Raw genomic sequence first — 20,589 nt, 5'->3', positions numbered from 1 at the left:
TTCGGTGGAATTCGAACATGGGACACCAATCAATATGATATTTTTATCGGCCGAATAAATTTTATTTTAACTTATGTATATATATTGATGACTTTTAAGAATATTTATTTGTTAAAAATTTGTATATTTAACACAAAATGCTCTTTTCAACACAAACAAAATTTGGATTTAAAATCTAAAATTATATTGCATAATTAATCCAATAAAATTATGATTTCATTGTTACATTGTAGTAACAACTCCGACTCAAGTGTTTATTTAATAAATAAATAAAATAAGTAGTATCTTCACAGGTCTTTTCGAAATAAAGGAGATACTTCTAGTCCATCAAATGAATACAGCCGTTAGTTCGATCACATCGTGCGACGCATTCTTCTACCTTGTCGCCATCCTTTTCAGTAAGATCTAATACAAAAAAAAAAAAAAATAATAATAAAAAAATAAAATTAAAATGTCACTATATATATACATATAAAATTTTACATCTCGAACTAAAAAAAAAAAAAAAAAAAAAAACGGATCGAAATATCTTACCCATAGAAAATACATCTTTGCATTGTTCCTCGATACAAGCTTGGCACATTTTTTCGAATAGAAAACATGACTATGACTATCAGTGTAATCATCGCTCGAGTATTTTTCGCTTTATCCATAACTCTCAGACTTTTACAAGTAATTTCTATTTCTTTTATTATTATTATTATTATTATTATTATTATTATTATTATATGTGTATATTTCTTCAAAATGAGCCATTATTTATACTAAAAAGTATTGAAGAATAATTTAGATTTGAGTTTCAAGTTCATATTATTATTATTGCATAATTTTTAACAAAAATATATTATTATTTTTTTTATAAAATGCCAAATTAAAATACTATTTAAATTGAAATTAAATTTAATTTGAAACCAAAAGTAAATCCAAACAAATATAGTAACTGCATTGACTTTTTTCTACACTTGCTGATTTAATTTGTTTCCTTTTAATTCTATTATTTATTTATTCTTAATGCATTTACTTAGAATTTATTTAAGAAAAAAAAAAAATTAAGGAACCTTTATATATATATATAATTTCAAACCAAAGTAAATCCAAAAAAATATAGTAACTGCATTGACTTTTTTCTTAGACTTAATTTGTTTACTTTTAATTCTACCATTTATTTATTCTTAATGCATTTAATTAAAATTTATTTAAGAAAAAAAATAATTTAAGGAACCTTTATATATATATATATAATTTCAAACCAAAAGTAAATCCAAACAAATATAGTAACTGCATTCACTTTTTTCTAGACTTACTGAATTAATTTGTTTCCTTTTAATTTTATTATTTATTTATTCTTAATGCATTTAATTAGAGTTTATTTAAGAAAAAAATAAAATTAAGTAACCTTTATTATATATTATATTAAAATTTAATTTTAAAATTAAATGAATATTTATTTATATAATATTAAATATTTATTATTTTTATTATTCAAAATTTTAGCCTAACTTTTAAATTTACAATTAACAAATAATAAAACTAAAGATATTAGTAAGTTAATAAATTATACTTAAGTTTTTTTAACTAGAAGTATTAGTTATTAATTATTGCTATAATAGGAAAGCAGACTAATTTCGTCGGACGGCTAAAAAAAAAAAAGTGGATTAATTTCATGGGACGGAGGGAGTATATATACTGTTTGATTTTAATTTTGAATTTAAGTTTTTGTTTAAATTTTAGTTTAAACGGTATTTTTATATGATATTTTATAAAGAAAATAGTACTCCCTCCGTTCCATAATAAGGTATTCATTTACTTTTTGCATATTGATATTTGAATATTAATTATTATATCAAATTGTATTACAAATAAAGAGAAAATGACAAAAATACTTCTATTAGTGTCTTATGATACTAATATAATGACATTTGTATAAAAAATTATATAAATATAAGAATATTTTCAATGTTAAGTAAAATGACGCAAAAGACAAATGGATACTTTGTTATGGGACGGATGGAGTATTATATTTCTAATGAATAGTGTTGAATATATATATATTTTATGAGAAGTATAAAAAATTGTGTAGATAATATAAAAATAATAAATGTGTGTGCTATATTAATTTCCTTTGAAAAATATGTTGTAAATTTTTTAGTAAAAGAACACACCATTATTTTGGTAGGTTTATACTCCCTCCGTCCCGTTGGAAGGGTGGCATTTGCTTTTTACACGTAAATTTTTTAATATTAGTATTATATTGGATTATAGTAAAAAAGACAAAAATACCCCTATTAGTACGGTGTAATATAAAAGTAATAACATTTGTATAATATATTATAAGTTGAAAGAATATTTATTATGTTAAGTAGGTAGTACAATTACTAAATTAGGAAATGGTAACCTTGTTTTGGGACGGACGAAAATGAAAAATGGTAACTTTTCAATGGGACGGAGGGAGTATTATAATTTGGTTGGTTAGATTGTTTATACTTGAATCAGTCTGTTTTATGGAGCATGTATATAGGTTCCTATTTTGATGATTAAAATAATACAAATTTTCAGCTTTCCATAAAATTTAATTTTAACATGTATCACAACATAATTTTCTCTCGATATAAATGAAACTTATTAGACTCATGTTTCTCTGTGTACATTTAACTTGGAATGTATCCGAAGATTTTATAATTTTGAGATCATATCTATAGTTGCAATCTCATTGGAATCTGCTATTTGTGTGTCATCAGTCTATGATTATAATTAATTGATTTTATAAAAAAATAAGTTTTAAATATAAAAAATATTTATTTATTAAGACTAAAAATAGAAGATTTTGAGCGATTTTATATAATATTAAATGTTATAGAATTAATTAAATTAATTTATATCTATTGAATATATTTTTCAATATTTAAATTAATATAATCTACTAAAAATAAAACAAGTCAATTAAAGTGAAAGAGACTAAGGGTGTGTTTGTTTGGGGGTTTGAATTTTGAATTGAGATTTAAATAGTAAAAATTTTGAATTTGAATAGTTGTATGATGTGATATAAATAGGTGTTGACGTGATGTTTTGAATGTAAAATTGATTATTAGTATAATATAAAAAATAAAAAAAGTGTTTTATTTGATGTTTTTTGGGAGAAAAAATTGGATGAATAATGAAAATCTAATCAAATCCCCAAACAAACACACCCTAAAATAACCATCAGTCTCATAACTACGTATCCGTTTGTTTTTCCACATAATTTTAGAAATTTTAATATTATATTGAGATATAGTATGAATAAAATAGAAATGAGTCAAATAACCTTATTAGTATTGTGTGATATAAATGTAATGACATTTGTGTAATATATTGTAAGTTGTATGAGTATTTGTAATGTTATGTAGATAATACAGTTACTAAAAAAAGAAATGGATAAATGGAAAAATGGATAGTTTGTTATGAGATGGAGGGAGTATAAAATATGACAATTAATTCGGTACAAATCTGGTGTGTTTGTTTAGGGTTTGAATTTTTTATTTAAGATTTTAATAGTAAAAATTTTAAATTGAAATAGTTGTATAATGTTATATAAATAAGTGTTGATATGATATTTTAATATAAAATTAATTTCTTATATAATAAAAAAAATAGATATTTGATTTGATATTTTTTTTAAAAAAAATAATGAATAATAAAAATTTTGTAATATTTAATAAAATAACACACATTTAGGGTGTGTTTGTTTGGGGGATTGGATTTTAAATCCACGATTTATCCCATTTTTTTCCCCCAAAAGTATAAAATCAAACACCTATTTTTCATTTTTTATATTATACTAAAAATTAATTTTACATTCAAAAAATCACATCTAACACCTATTTATATCACATCATACAGTTATTCAAATTCAAAATTTTTACTATTCAAATCCCAACTCAAAATACAAACTCCCAAACTAACACACCATATTGTTTTATAAATAGGGGTAAATTATATAACATTTTTTGTATTTTAGTAAAAATGTATAAAACACTCAAATTTCATTTATTGCGTGTAAAACCCCTTCTGTAAAGTTTGCAGGAAACACCCTATTTGTCCAAAATTTATTTTTGATTTTTGAACTTAAGATTTTAATAGTAAAATTTTAAATTAGAATATTTATAAAATGTTATATAAATAGGTGTTGATACGATGTTTTAAATATAAAAGTAAATTTTTAGTATAATAAACAATAAAAAATATTTTTGATTTGATATTTTTGAAAAAAAATAAAAATAACTAATAATAAAAATTTGGTAATATTTGATAAAAGAACAAACATTTAGATGTTTTATTTTTAATTATTATTATCTTGTTTCTTTTTTATTAATTTCCTTCCACATGGTTTTAAATTACAATTTTCTTAACAATCAATTAGAAAATATACTATTCCTTCGTTCCCGTGTATTTGTTTTCTTAAAAAAATACGAGGATTATATATTTTAATTATATTTAAAATTTAAAATTTATATTTTTTTAAATTTTAATTAAATTATTTAGTTATTTTAATTTTAATATACTCTTATTAATTTATTATAAAATAATTATTTTTATTAATATAAATTTAATTACTTGTTAATTATACTTTATATAAATTCATATAATACAATAATATAAATAATTTATTTGGGACAAAGGGAATATGCAATTCTAAATTATATTTATTTATTTATTTATTGTATCACTTTATTCACATTTATGTATTATTATTATTATTGAAATTTGTCCGACCCACAATTCAAATTCTATAACCTAGATCCGGTTCTATAACCCCAATCGACCCGCATCCTTATATCCCTCTCTCTTCGTTGGTTTTTCTCTCATACTTTTTTTTTCCTCGTATTTTCTCTTAAAGGAGCTCTATATGGAAATAGTTTCGTAACTAAAGAATTTTTGCATAAATAATTGGCGTTGAGTTGGCCCGCATGTGCTAAATTGGTGCTGACGCAACTGAAATATCAATATCATGTCAACGACGTGTAGAATTATATATATATTTAAAAATAAAATTGTTGGCTTTGGTCCAAATTGGATCAAATTGTAAACAAAATTTTTACAAATTGATCCAATTAGACCAAAGTGTAACATTGTGTCAAGGTGTTGTTTGATTTATTTAATTTAATAATTTTACACTTTAGTCCAATTGGATCAATTTGTAAAAAAAAATATCTATAATTTAATTCAATTTAGGCCAAAGTCAACAAATTTATTTTTAATTTTTTTAAAAAAAATTAAAAATCCACATTTCGCCAGGACCAACTCAACACTAGCATGATATATCACACTGCACGGATTTGTTTCTGGATTTCCTCCAAAACCTTCCCCGCCCACCACAAAGGGACCAACCCGACACCGCCAGGAGATTTTCAACTCACGAGGGCGAGCCCACCATCACAACTAATGCCCAATGCCACCCAGTCCACTTCACCATCTAACCGGGCTCTGATACTACTGTTGAAACCGGGTCAACTCAACACTAGTATGATATTGTCCGCTTTGAGCTGAGCCCGCACAGATTTGTTTTTGAATTTCCTCCAAAAGACCTCATTCTAGTGGAGTTCGTTTGAGACTTACAAGGAGTGTAATTTTCTTCACAACTTCCAATGTGGAACTTGAGTTTGCACCCCAACGGACCATTTGTGTGATTTTATTTAGTATTTTTTATTGTTGGACTATTTTCATTGTCCGATGCAGAACTAAAAGAATTACGATATATACATTTTTTATGAGCAAATATATTCTCATCTATCTTCTATTTTATATATATTAATGATGATAATATTTTTAAAAAATTTGTAAGTCCAGCATAAAATACACTTTCAACCAAAAAAAAAAAAAAAAAAAGATTATAACATAAAATTCGATTTCATAACTGTCCAATAAATATTGATATAATCATTACATTACTTTGTAACAATTTATTTATTTAAAAAAATATATCTTTACTATTCGTTTCCTAAGGGAAGAGACACTTTCGATTTGGCAAAAGAATACAGCCGTAAGTTTGATCACATTGTCCGGCACATGCTTCTACCTTGTCAGCATCATTTTCGGTAACATCCGCTACAAATAAAACAAAAAATGAGAATAAAACAAAAATAATACAACTCGAATTTGAAAAAAAAATAAAATTTAAATATCTTACTCAAAGAAAATACATCTTTGCATTGTCGTTCAATACAAGCTTGGCATGTCGCTTGCTCGCTATTTGTCGTAGGATAAGTGAATTTGCATTTAAGCGCGCATTCTGCCAAACACGACCGTTTCTTCTCGTCGAATATACATTGCGGAAAAATACATTTAAAAAAACATTTCTTGAATGATGCCGAAGCCTGACTAGAAAGCATAAGTACGATTATCAATGTAATCGTTACTCGAATATTTTTCGCCCTATCCATCACTCTTAGATTTTTATCGTAATTTTTATATCTATTATTTTATTTTTACTTTTTGTACAATTTCTTTCGGAATAAGTTTTTATTTATGCTAAAAGTATTGAAGAATAATAGTAAGTGTATTATTATTATAATTATTATTATTTTCTAAATTTGCTGTTTTAATTTGTTTCCTTTTAATTCTATTTATTCTCAATGCATTTAATTAAAAGTTATATAAGAAATATATTAAATTGTTACTTTTTCTATGACTATATATATAATTGTATTTTCCATTGAATAATTTTTCTTTGACTATATTAATTTTATTACTTTTAGTTCTATTATTTGTCTCCGCATTTGATTTGAATTTACAAGATGTGTGTTTGTTTGGGGGTTTGGATTTTAAGTTGAGATTTGAATAGTAAAAATTTTGAATTTGAATAGTTGTATGATATGATATAAATAGGTGTGATGTGATGTTTTGAATGTAAAATTGATTTTTAGTATAATATAAAAAATAAAAAATAGGTGTTTGATTTGATATTTTTTGGGGAAAAAAAAAGGAATGAATAGTGGAAATCTAATCCAATCTCCCAAAACAAACACAAATGATTATATATGGTCATAGAAAAAGATAACATTTAAATAATTATAGGGGTGTGTTTGTTTGGGGGATTTTTCCCTAACTTCACTATTCATTCAATTTTTTTTCTCAAAAAATATCAAATCAAACACCTATTTTTTATTTTATTTTTTATATTATACTAAAAATCAATTTTACATTCAAAATATCACATCAACGCCTATTTATATTACATTATATTACATTCAAAATTTTTACTTTTCAAATCTCAATCAAAAATCCAAACCCCCAAACAATCTTGATAAATTATACTCTCTCCGTCCCTTAACAATCTATTTATGTTTCCATTTTCGTCTAACAAAATATCAATTTCTTTTTTTAGTAACTATACTATCTATTTAATATTACAAATATCTTTCCAATTTACAATATATTACACAAATGTCATTACTTTTATATCATACAATACTAATAAGGGCAATTTAATATTTTTACCTTAAGTTCTACTATATTCTAATATAATACTAATATTTTTAAAACTCCGTCCAAAAAGTAAATAAATATATAGATATGGACCAAGAGAATATATAATCTAAGAGAAAGTAACACTTAAAATGCAAGTGTTACTATATATATAATTATTTATTTTTTTACTTTTTTATAATCCAAGAACCTTTATTATTATTATTATTATTATTATTATTATGTTAATTTTTTTTTTTCTTTAGAATCTTACATTTAAATAATTATTTTATCTTTAAAAAGCAAAATATAAGGACAAAATCCAAATCAATTAATTTGTTTTTTGTATTATTTTTAACATTCAATAATAATATTTACCAACAATAAAATTTTAAAAACTTCATAGATATTTTTTTATCTATCTCTGAATAAAACTCTTGGTGTCAGCAACCGATAATATAATAAATTAATAAAAATGATTAAAAAAGAAAAAAAAACTAAGAATGTTTTTTAAGTACACATGAGTGTACTTATTTATTAGTTATTATTATTTTTTTATATTTGTTAGAGTTTCGATTGTTTCATATTAGAATTTTTTCACTTTGTTTGCAATATGACGTTTTTGTAAAAGTATTTTTTAATTTTTTTTTTAATATTAGTAATAAAATTTAGCTGATTCTGGCTAAGAACTCTTCGCCGATGCGCACTTCATTCCCTCGACAATGGTCAGAGAAATCGGCGGCGACAACATCCGAGCTTATGTCCGATCAACTCTGAATCCCACCGCGACTATCAGGTCGCGGGGAACCGTTGTAAGCAAATCTCCGTCGTCGCCGCGCATGGCCTCGTTCTCCAGCCGTGGTCCGAGCTATCAAACCTCTGAACCTCCGAGATTCTCAAGCCGGATGTGAACGCGCCCGGAGTCAACATTCTCGTCGGCTGGACCGGTTACGTCTGGCCAACGTCTCTCAACAGCGATAATCGCGAGGTCGAATTCAACATCATCTCTGGCAGGTCGATGTTGTGCCCTCACGTCAGCGGCTTGGCGGCGCTGCTGAAACAGGCCCACCCTGAGTGGTCGCCGGCCGATCAAGTCAGCATTGATGACCACGGCGTACAACGTCGATAACAACGGGAATAATTTAACGGACCTCGCCACCGGGGACGTGTCCAATCCGTTCTCGGGCCACGTCGATCCAAACCGAGCAACGAATCCCGGCCTGATCTACGACATCGATACCCAAAACTACGTAGCGTTTTTGTGCAGCATCAGGTACAATGCGCAGCAAATTACGGCATTCACGAAAGATTCGTTGATCGTGGATTGCAACGCAGTCGGGCTGAAAACTCCGGGGGATTTGAACTACCCGTCGTTCTCGGTTGCCTTCTCCGGCTTTAAAAGCGTTGTGAAGTATAAACGAAGCGTAAGAAATGTCGGGAAGGAGGCGAATGCCGTGTACGAGGTGACAGTGCACGCACCAGACGGCGTGGAAGTGACCAGTAAATTAGAGTTCGGCGAGAAGGAAGACACTCTATTTGGGTCTAGAGATAAAGATAAATCTAATAACTAAATACAATGGTAATGGTAATTAGGAAAACATTTCTTTTTCGTATTTGCAAAGCTTTATTCTCTCGGTTCTGTTGGCATGCAGGTGACCCAGGTTGATCTCCAACCTATCGCCACTTAATTTTTTATACGGTTTTCGATTTATATTAAAAAAATATAATATATATAGTTTTGTACAAAATATATAATATATAATTTATATACTAAAAAATATAATAGTTTAACATAAAATATTACTCCATCAATCCCACTAAATTTATCCACTTTTTCTATATCCATCCGTCATGTATAAATTATCTCTTTTATTTTTTGCAAATATAATTATACACTTTAATCATATTTTAAAATTCATAATTTATAATTTTTTTTATTTTAATTAACTATTCAGTCATTTTAATCTATAATTATTTTTATTATACCATAATTATTTTTACTAATATATTTCTTAATTACTTACTAATTATATCATAACTAAAACTTCGTGCCTAAGCTAAAATAGACAAATTAGTTGGGACGGAGGGGTTTTTTTTTTTTACACTACTTTAAACTAAAAATACAAAATTAATACACCAAAAAAAATAAATTTTAAATTATTAATCTATTTAAAATATCATTAGTAATATAATAAAATTAATGATTATAAATAAATATATGTAATTTCAGCAGTATATTCAAATAAAATATTATAAAATATATTTTTATAGAAGCAATAAAATATAATTTAAATATAAAAATATATATACATATAATATTAAAAAAAGAAATTATTTTAATTTTTATTAGATTAGATAGGAGGAGGGTATTATATATGTAAGTTTTTAAATTAGGTAAGTAGCCGTTAAGCATAATGATTTTGATTTTGATTTTAATTTTAATTTTAATATACACATAATATTTAAAAAAAAGAAATTATTTTAATTTTAATATATACATAATATTAAAATGTGAAATTATATATGGTAACTTTTTATGTTAGGTAAGTAGCCGTTAGACATAATAATTTTGATTTTAATTTTAATATACACATAATATTAAAAAAAGAAATTATTTTAATTTTAATATACACATAATATTAAAATGTGAAATTATATATGGTAACTTTTTATATTAGGTAAGTAGCCGTTAAGTATATGATTTTGAATTTGAATTTGATTTTAATTTTAATATACACATAATATTAAAATGTAAAATTATATATGGTAAGTGTTTTATATTAGGTAAGTAGCCGTTAAGTATAATGATTTTGAATTTGAATTTGATTTTAATTTTAATATACACATAATATTAAAATATAAAATTATATATGGTAAGTGTTTTATTTTAGGTAAGTAGCCGTTAAAGCATACATTATAAATATTCTTGATTTTGATTTTGTATACATTATTATAAGTTTTTGGGGGTGCAATACAAATGCAATGGGGGGTACGAGCAGGGCAGGGGCAGGGGGGTTCTTGGTTTTGTGAGAGGAAATTAGGAATTACGAAGAGGTGTGTTTACATGAGGGAGGGCGATCCATTTAAGGAAGAGGTCAAGTGCAGTGCTTAGGAGGGCGATCCATTTAAGGGAGAGGTCAAGTGCAGTGCTTCGATCTCGATCGATCGATCGATGCAATAGCAGCAAAGCAAGGGCAGGGGCAGGTGGAATTCCGAAAGTTTTGTGAAGAGGGTTCTGGAGAATTTCGGGGATCCAGCTGACACTTGCAATGGGGTACGAGCAGGGCAGGGGCAGGTGGAATTCCGAAGGTTTTGTGAAGAGGGTTATGCAGAATTTCGGGGATCCAGCTGACACTTGTCGACAAGTAAGTTTTGAGCTTTACTTTTACTGCTCTAGTGGTAATGTAATTTTGGTGAAGTCTTCAATATTTACAAGGGTTTAGAGCCTTTTTTGCTGCTATATTCATCGGTAAAATACAAATTAATTGTTGCTTTATTTTAAGTGCTTTTTCAATCTTGGAACTTTTCTTGAAAAATTTTAGAATCCAATCTTAGAACTTTTTTTGGAAAATTTTAGAATCCAATCTTGGGAACTTTGGCACTTTTCTTGGAAAATTTTAGAATCCAATCTTGGAACTTTTCTTGGAAAATTTTAGAATCCAATCTTGGGAACTTTGGCACTTTTCTTGGAAAATTTTAGAATCCAATCTTGGAACTTTTCTTGGAAAATTTTAGAATCCAATCTTGGAACTTTTCTTGGAAAATTTTAGAATCCAATCTTAGAACTTTGACACTTTTCTTGGAAAATTTTAGAATCTAATCTTGGAACTTTTCTTGGTTATGATGTACCTAATAATGAATGATTTTGGATTTGACTCTTCACTTAAGCATGTGATTTGTTAGTTATTCTGGATCGATGATGTTGTGTGCTTATTTTGTAGGAGACATAAGAGACCCTTCTACCCCCATATGTACATGTCTTCCCAAAGAAGAGACTGTCCAAGAAGCTGCTGAAACACGTCAATAAAAATGGTGGGATGATCCTAACGGACAGCAGCACCCAAGGCGATCGCGATGGCATTTCCTCCTCGACTAGAGATTCTAATTCGAGAGGGAGCGGCCGCATGATCGGACTACCGACCATACATAATAGGGAGTAGTTCTTCATTTTTCTTTAACTTTTATGCATTGCATTGATTTTATCATATTGCATATAGAGTTAGAATTATTTTTACGTCCCGGGACTTGCATGCATTAACTTTGTTTCTAAATTTTATACTAACACATTTTTTTAGTGTTTTTTAGTTTGTAGGTAAAGCTTATTGGGAGATTTGAGGAAGCGAAAAGATCCGTCGATCTCGATTTCAAATACAAAGTAAGTGATTTTAATATTATTTTGTTGTTTCCTATACATATATACTAATATCTATTTTAAATCTTTTTAGATGCATACGAGAGGAAGCGGCCGGATGATCGGACGACCGTAGGGAGTAATTCGTCCCTTTCATTTTACATTTATGCATTTAATTTAATTTAGCATTATGCATATAGAAATAGATTTATTTTTACGTCCGTCCCGGGACATGCATGCATTAATTTTGTTTCTATATTTTATACTAACTTATTTTTAAGTGTTTTTAATTTGTAGGTAAAGCTTATGTGGAGACGAGGGAGTGGCCGGATGATCGGACGACTGTAGGGAGTAATTCGTCCATTTCCTTTTACATTTATGCATTTAATTTAATTTAGCATTATGCATATAGAAATAGATTTTTTTTTACGTCCGTCCCGGGACATGCATGCATTAATTTTGTTTCTATATTTTATACTAACTTATTTTTAAGTGTTTTTAATTTTTAGGTAAAGCTTATGTGGAGACGAGGGAGTGGGCGGATGATCGGACGACCGTAGGGAGTAATTCGTCCATTTCCTTTTACATTTATGCATTTAATTTAATTTAGCATTATTCATATAGAAATAGATTTATTTTTACGTCCGTCCCGGGACATGCATGCATTAATTTTGTTTCTATATTTTATACTAACTTATTTTTAAGTGTTTTTAATTTTTAGGTAAAGCTTATGTGGAGACGAGGGAGTGGGCGGATGATCGGACGACCGTAGGGAGTAATTCGTCCATTTCCTTTTACATTTATGCATTTAATTTAATTTAGCATTATGCATATAGAAATAGATTTATTTTTACGTCCTTCCCGGGACATGCATGCATTAATTTTGTTTGTATAATTTATACTAACTTATTTTTAAGTGTTTTCAATTTGTAGGTAAAGCTTATGTGGAGACGAGAGAGTGGCCGGATGGTCGGATGACCGTAGGGAGTAATTCGTCCCTTTCCTTTTACATTTATGCATTTAATTTAATTTAGCATTATGCATATAGAAATAGATTTTTTTTTACGTCCGTCCCGGGACATGCATGCATTAATTTTGTTTGTATAATTTATACTAACTTATTTTTAAGTGTTTTTAATTTGTAGGTAAAGCTTATGTGGAGACGAGGGAGTGGCCGGATGATCGGACGACCGTAGTGAGTAATTCGTCCATTTCCTTTTACATTTATGCATTTAATTTAATTTAGCATTATGCATATAGAAATAGATTTATTTTTACGTCCGTCCCGGGACATGCATGCATTAATTTTGTTTCTATAATTTATACTAACTTATTTTTAAGTGTTTTCAATTTGTAGGTAAAGCTTATGTGGAGACGAGAGAGTGGCCGGATGGTCGGATGACCGTAGGGACTAATTCGTCCCTTTCATTTTACATTTATGCATTTAATTTAATTTAGCATTATGCATATAGAAATAGATTTTTTTTTACGTCCGTCCCGGGACATGCATGCATTAATTTTGTTTGTATAATTTATACTAACTTATTTTTAAGTGTTTTTAATTTGTAGGTAAAGCTTATGTGGAGACGAGGGAGTGGCCGGATGATCGGATGACCGTAGGGAGTAATTCGTCCCTTTCCTTTTACATTTATGCATTTAATTTAATTTAGCATTATGCATATAGAAATAGATTTATTTTTACGTCCGTCCCGGGACATGCATGCATTAATTTTGTTTCTATATTTTATACTAACTTATTTTTAAGTGTTTTTAATTTGTAGGTAAAGCTTATGTGGAGACGAGGGAGTGGGCGGATGATCGGACGACCGTAGGGAGTAATTCGTCCATTTCCTTTTACATTTATGCATTTAATTTAATTTAGCATTATGCATATAGAAATAGATTTATTTTTACGTCCGTCTCGGGACATGCATGCATTAATTTTGTTTCTATATTTTATACTAACTTATTTTTAAGTGTTTTTAATTTGTAGGTAAAGCTTATGTGGAGACAAGGGAGTGGCCGGATGATCGGACGACCGTAAGGAGCAATTCGTCCCTTTCCTTTTACATTTATGCATTTAATTTAATTTCGCATCTTGCATATAGAAATAGATTTATTTTTACGTCAGTCCCGGGACATGCATGCATTAATTTTGTTTCTATATTTTATACTAACTTCTTTTTTAAGTGTTTTTTTTTTTGTAGGTAAAGCTTATGTGGAGACGAGGGCATCCGCAAAGATCCTTCGATCTCGATTTCAAATCCAAGGTAAGTGATTTTAATATTATTTTGTTGTTTCCTATACATATATACTAATATCTATTTTAAATCTTTTTAGATGCATACGAGAGGGAGCGGCCGCATGATAGGACGACCGAATACATCATAGGGAGCAATTCGTCCCTTTCCTTTTACATTTATGCATTTAATTTAATTTCGCATCTTGCATATAGAAATAGATTTATTTTTACGTCAGTCCCGGGACATGCATGCATTAATTTTGTTTCTATATTTTATACTAACTTATTTTTAAGTGCTTTTTTTTTGTAGGTAAAGCTTATGTGGAGACGAGGGCATCCGCAAAGATCCTTCGATCTCGATTTCAAATCCAAGGTAAGTGATTTTAATATTATTTTGTTGTTTCCTATACATATATACTAATATATATTTTAAATTTTTTAGATGCATACGAGAGGGAGCGGCCGCATGATAGGACGACCGAATACATCATAGGGAGCAATTCGTCCCTTTCCTTTTACATTTATGCATTTAATTTAATTTCGCATCTTGCATATAGAAATAGATTTATTTTTACGTCAGTCCCGGGACATGCATGCATTAATTTTGTTTCTATATTTTATACTAACTTATTTTTAAGTGCTTTTTTTTTTGTAGGTAAAGCTTATGTGGAGACGAGGGCATCCGCAAAGATCCTTCGATCTCGATTTCAAATCCAAGGTAAGTGATTTTAATATTATTTTGTTGTTTCCTATACATATATACTAATATCTATTTTAAATCTTTTTAGATGCATACGAGAGGGAGCGGCCGCATGATAGGACGACCGAATACATCATAGGGAGCAATTCGTCCCTTTCCTTTTACATTTATGCATTTAATTTAATTTCGCATCTTGCATATAGAAATAGATTTATTTTTACGTCAGTCCCGGGACATGCATGCATTAATTTTGTTTCTATATTTTATACTAACTTATTTTTAAGTGCTTTTTTTTTGTAGGTAAAGCTTATGTGGAGACGAGGGCATCCGCAAAGATCCTTCGATCTCGATTTCAAATCCAAGGTAAGTGATTTTAATATTATTTTGTTGTTTCCTATACATATATACTAATATCTATTTTAAATCTTTTTAGATGCATACGAGAGGGAGCGGCCGCATGATAGGACGACCGAATACATCATAGGGAGCAATTCGTCCCTTTCCTTTTACATTTATGCATTTAATTTAATTTCGCATCTTGCATATAGAAATAGATTTATTTTTACGTCAGTCCCGGGACATGCATGCATTAATTTTGTTTCTATATTTTATACTAACTTATTTTTAAGTGCTTTTTTTTTTGTAGGTAAAGCTTATGTGGAGACGAGGGCATCCGCAAAGATCCTTCGATCTCGATTCAAATCCAAGGTAAGTGATTTTAATATTATTTTGTTGTTTCCTATACATATATACTAATATCTATTTTAAATCTTTTTAGATGCATACGAGAGGGAGCGGCCGCATGATAGGACGACCGAATACATCATAGGGAGCAATTCGTCCCTTTCCTTTTACATTTATGCATTTAATTAATTTCGCATCTTGCATATAGAAATAGATTTATTTTTACGTCAGTCCCGGGACATGCATGCATTAATTTTGTTTCTATATTTTATACTAACTTCTTTTTAAGTGCTTTTTTTTTTGTAGGTAAAGCTTATGTGGAGACGAGGGCATCCGCAAAGATCCTTCGATCTCGATTTCAAATCCAAGGTAAGTGATTTTAATATTATTTTGTTGTTTCCTATACATATATACTAATATCTATTTTAAATTTTTTAGATGCATACGAGAGGGAGCGGCCGCCATGATAGGACGACCGAATACATCATAGGGAGCAATTCGTCCCTTTCCTTTTACATTTATGCATTTAATTTAATTTCGCATCTTGCATATAGAAATAGATTTATTTTTACGTCAGTCCCGGGACATGCATGCATTAATTTTGTTTCTATATTTTATACTAACTTCTTTTAAGTGCTTTTTTTTTTGTAGGTAAAGCTTATGTGGAGACGAGGGCATCCGCAAAGATCCTTCGATCTCGATTTCAAATCCAAGGTAAGTGATTTTAATATTATTTTGTTGTTTCCTATACATATATACTAATATCTATTTTAAATCTTTTTAGATGCATACGAGAGGGAGCGGCCGCATGATAGGACGACCGAATACATCATAGGGAGCAATTCGTCCCTTTCCTTTTACATTTATGCATTTAATTTAATTTCGCATCTTGCATATAGAAATAGATTTATTTTTACGTCAGTCCCGGGACATGCATGCATTAATTTTGTTTCTATATTTTATACTAACTTATTTTAAGTGCTTTTTTTTTTGTAGGTAAAGCTTATGTGGAGACGAGGGCATCCGCAAAGATCCTTCGATCTCGATTTCAAATCCAAGGTAAGTGATTTTAATATTATTTTGTTGTTTCCTATACATATATACTAATATCTTTTTAAATTTTTTAGATGCATACGAGAGGGAGCGGCCGCATGATAGGACGACCGAATACATCATAGGGAGCAATTCGTCCCTTTCCTTTTACATTTATGCATTTAATTTAATTTCGCATCTTGCATATAGAAATAGATTTATTTTTACGTCAGTCCCGGGACATGCATGCATTAATTTTGTTTCTATATTTTATACTAACTTATTTTTAAGTGCTTTTTTTTTTTGTAGGTAAAGCTTATGTGGAGACGAGGGCATCCGCAAAGATCCTTCGATCTCGATTTCAAATCCAAGGTAAGTGATTTTAATATTATTTTGTTGTTTCCTATACATATATACTAATATCTATTTTAAATCTTTTAGATGCATACGAGAGGGAGCGGCCGCATGATAGGACGACCGAATACATCATAGGGAGCAATTCGTCCCTTTCCTTTTACATTTATGCATTTAATTTAATTTCGCATCTTGCATATAGAAATAGATTTATTTTTACGTCAGTCCCGGGACATGCATGCATTAATTTTGTTTCTATATTTTATACTAACTTATTTTTAAGTGCTTTTTTTTTTGTAGGTAAAGCTTATGTGGAGACGAGGGCATCCGCAAAGATCCTTCGATCTCGATTTCAAATCCAAGGTAAGTGATTTTAATATTATTTTGTTGTTTCCTATACATATAACTAATATCTATTTTAAATCTTTTTAGATGCATACGAGAGGGAGCGGCCGCATGATAGGACGACCGAATACATCATAGGGAGCAATTCGTCCCTTTCCTTTTACATTTATGCATTTAATTTAATTTCGCATCTTGCATATAGAAATAGATTTATTTTTACGTCAGTCCCGGGACATGCATGCATTAATTTTGTTTCTATATTTTATACTAACTTCTTTTTAAGTGCTTTTTTTTTGTAGGTAAAGCTTATGTGGAGACGAGGGCATCCGCAAAGATCCTTCGATCTCGATTTCAAATCCAAGGTAAGTGATTTTAATATTATTTTGTTGTTTCCTATACATATATACTAATATCTATTTTAAATCTTTTTAGATGCATACGAGAGGAAGCGGCCGCCGGAACGGACCATCATAGGGAGCAATTCGTCCCTTTCCTTTTACATTTATGCATTTAATTTAATTTCGCATCTTGCATATAGAAATAGATTTATTTTTACGTCAGTCCCGGGACATGCATGCATTAATTTTGTTTCTATATTTTATACTAACTTCTTTTTAAGTGCTTTTTTTTTTGTAGGTAAAGCTTATGTGGAGACGAGGGCATCCGCAAAGATCCTTCGATCTCGATTTCAAATCCAAGGTAAGTGATTTTAATATTATTTTGTTGTTTCCTATACATATAAATACTAATATCTATTTTAAATCTTTTTAGATGCATACGAGAGGGAGCGGCCGCATGATAGGACGACCGAATACATCATAGGGAGCAATTCGTCCCTTTCCTTTTACATTTATGCATTTAATTTAATTTCGCATCTTGCATATAGAAATAGATTTATTTTTACGTCAGTCCCGGGACATGCATGCATTAATTTTGTTTCTATATTTTATACTAACTTATTTTTAAGTGCTTTTTTTTTGTAGGTAAAGCTTATGTGGAGACGAGGGCATCCGCAAAGATCCTTCGATCTCGATTTCAAATCCAAGGTAAGTGATTTTAATATTATTTGTTGTTTCCTATACATATATACTAATATCTATTTTAAATCTTTTTAGATGCATACGAGAGGGAGCGGCCGCATGATAGGACGACCGAATACATCATAGGGAGCAATTCGTCCCTTTCCTTTTACATTTATGCATTTAATTTAATTTCGCATCTTGCATATAGAAATAGATTTATTTTACGTCAGTCCCGGGACATGCATGCATTAATTTTGTTTCTATATTTTATACTAACTTATTTTTAAGTGCTTTTTTTTTGTAGGTAAAGCTTATGTGGAGACGAGGGCATCCGCAAAGATCCTTCGATCTCGATTTCAAATCCAAGGTAAGTGATTTTAATATTATTTTGTTGTTTCCTATACATATATACTAATATCTATTTTAAATCTTTTTAGATGCATACGAGAGGGAGCGGCCGCATGATAGGACGACCGAATACATCATAGGGAGCAATTCGTCCATTTCCTTTTACATTTATGCATTTAATTCAATTTCGCATCTTGCATATAGAAATAGATTTATTTTTACGTCAGTCCCGGGACATGCATGCATTAATTTTGTTTTTATATTTTATAATAACTTATTTTTAAGTGCTTTTTTTTTGTAGGTAAAGCTTATGTGGAGACGAGGGCATCCGCAAAGATCCTTCGATCTCGATTTCAAATCCAAGGTAAGTGATTTTAATATTATTTTGTTGTTTCCTATACATATATACTAATATATTTTAAATCTTTTTAGATGCATACGAGAGGGAGCGGCCGCATGATAGGACGACCGAATACATCATAGGGAGCAATTCGTCCATTTCCTTTTACATTTATGCATTTAATTTAATTTCGCATCTTGCATATAGAAATAGATTTATTTTTACGTCAGTCCCGGGACATGCATGCATTAATTTTTTTATATATTTTATACTAACTTATTTTTAAGGGTTTTTTTTTTTTTGTAGGTAAAGCTTATGTGGAGACGAGGGCATCCGCAAAGATCCTTCGATCTCGATTTCAAATCCAAGGTAAGTGATTTTAGTATTATTTTGTTGTTTCCTATACATATATACTAATATCTATTTTAAATCTTTTTAGATGCATACGAGAGGGAGCGGCCGCATGATAGGACGACCGAATACATCATAGGGAGCATTCGTCCCTTTCCTTTTACATTTATGCATTTAATTTAATTTCGCATATTGCATATAGAAATAGATTTATTTTTACGTCAGTCCCGGGACATGCATGCATTAATTCTTTTTTCTATATTTTATACTAACTTATTTTTAAGTGCTTTTTTTTTTGTAGGTAAAGCTTTTGTGGAGACGAGGGCATCCGCAAAGATCCTTCGATCTCGATTTCAAATCCAAGGTAAGTGATTTTAATATTATTTTGTTGTTTCCTATACATATATACTAATATATATTTTAAATTTTTTAGATGCATACGAGAGGGAGCGGCCGCATGATAGGACGACCGAATACATCATAGGGAGCAATTCGTCCCTTTCCTTTAACATTTATGCATTTAATTTAATTTCGCATCTTGCATATAGAAATAGATTTATTTTTACGTCAGTCCCGGGACATGCATGCATTAATTTTGTTTCTATATTTTATACTAACTTATTTTTAAGTGTTTTTTTTTTGTAGGTAAAGCTTATGTGGAGACGAGGGCATCCGCAAAGATCCTTCGATCTCGATTTCAAATCCAAGGTAAGTGATTTTAATATTATTTTGTTGTTTCCTATACATATATACTAATATCTATTTTAAATCTTTTTAGATGCATACGAGAGGGAGCGGCCGCATGATAGGACGACCGAATACATCATAGGGAGCAATTCGTCCCTTTCCTTTTACATTTATGCATTTAATTTAATTTCGCATCTTGCATATAGAAATAGATTTATTTTTACGTCAGTCCCGGGACATGCATGCATTAATTTTTTTTCTATATTTTATACTAACTTATTTTTAAGTGCTTTTTTTTTGTAGGTAAAGCTTATGTGGAGACGAGGGCATCCGCAAAGATCCTTCGATCTCGATTTCAAATCCAAGGTAAGTGATTTTAATATTATTTTGTTGTTTCCTATACATATATACTAATATCCATTTTAAATTTTTTAGATGCATACGAGAGGGAGCGGCCGCATGATAGGACGACCGAATACATCATAGGGAGCAATTCGTCCCTTTCCTTTTACATTTATGCATTTAATTTAATTTCGCATCTTGCATATAGAAATAGATTTATTTTTACGTCAGTCCCGGGACATGCATGCATTAATTTTGTTTCTATATTTTATACTAACTTATTTTTAAGTGCTTTTTTTTTTGTAGGTAAAGCTTATGTGGAGACGAGGGCATCCGCAAAGATCCTTC

General features: G+C 29.3%; 1 protein-coding gene across 1 annotated transcript; it reads left to right on the top strand.

Annotated features, from left to right (window-relative positions):
* Positions 1-8,119: 8,119 nt before the first annotated feature.
* On the top strand, positions 8,120-9,014 carry LOC127262905 (subtilisin-like protease SBT1.4). Its single transcript, XM_051291771.1, has one exon. It carries the CDS (start codon positions 8,547-8,549, stop codon positions 9,012-9,014), a length of 468 nt encoding a protein of 155 aa, XP_051147728.1. The 5' UTR covers positions 8,120-8,546.
* Positions 9,015-20,589: the final 11,575 nt, after the last annotated feature.

Source organism: Andrographis paniculata, unplaced genomic scaffold (assembly GCF_009805555.1).
Source record: "Andrographis paniculata isolate CXL003 unplaced genomic scaffold, ASM980555v1 Contig66END, whole genome shotgun sequence".
In the NCBI taxonomy this organism is placed as follows: domain Eukaryota; kingdom Viridiplantae; phylum Streptophyta; class Magnoliopsida; order Lamiales; family Acanthaceae; genus Andrographis; species Andrographis paniculata.
The sequence above is the reverse complement of the archived record's forward strand: the minus strand, read 5'-3'. Positions and strand labels throughout refer to the sequence as shown.

Coding starts and splice junctions, on each gene's coding strand:
- LOC127262905 (XM_051291771.1), top strand. CDS start 8,547: ATGACCACGGCGTACAACGTCGATAACAACGGGAATAATTTAACGGAC.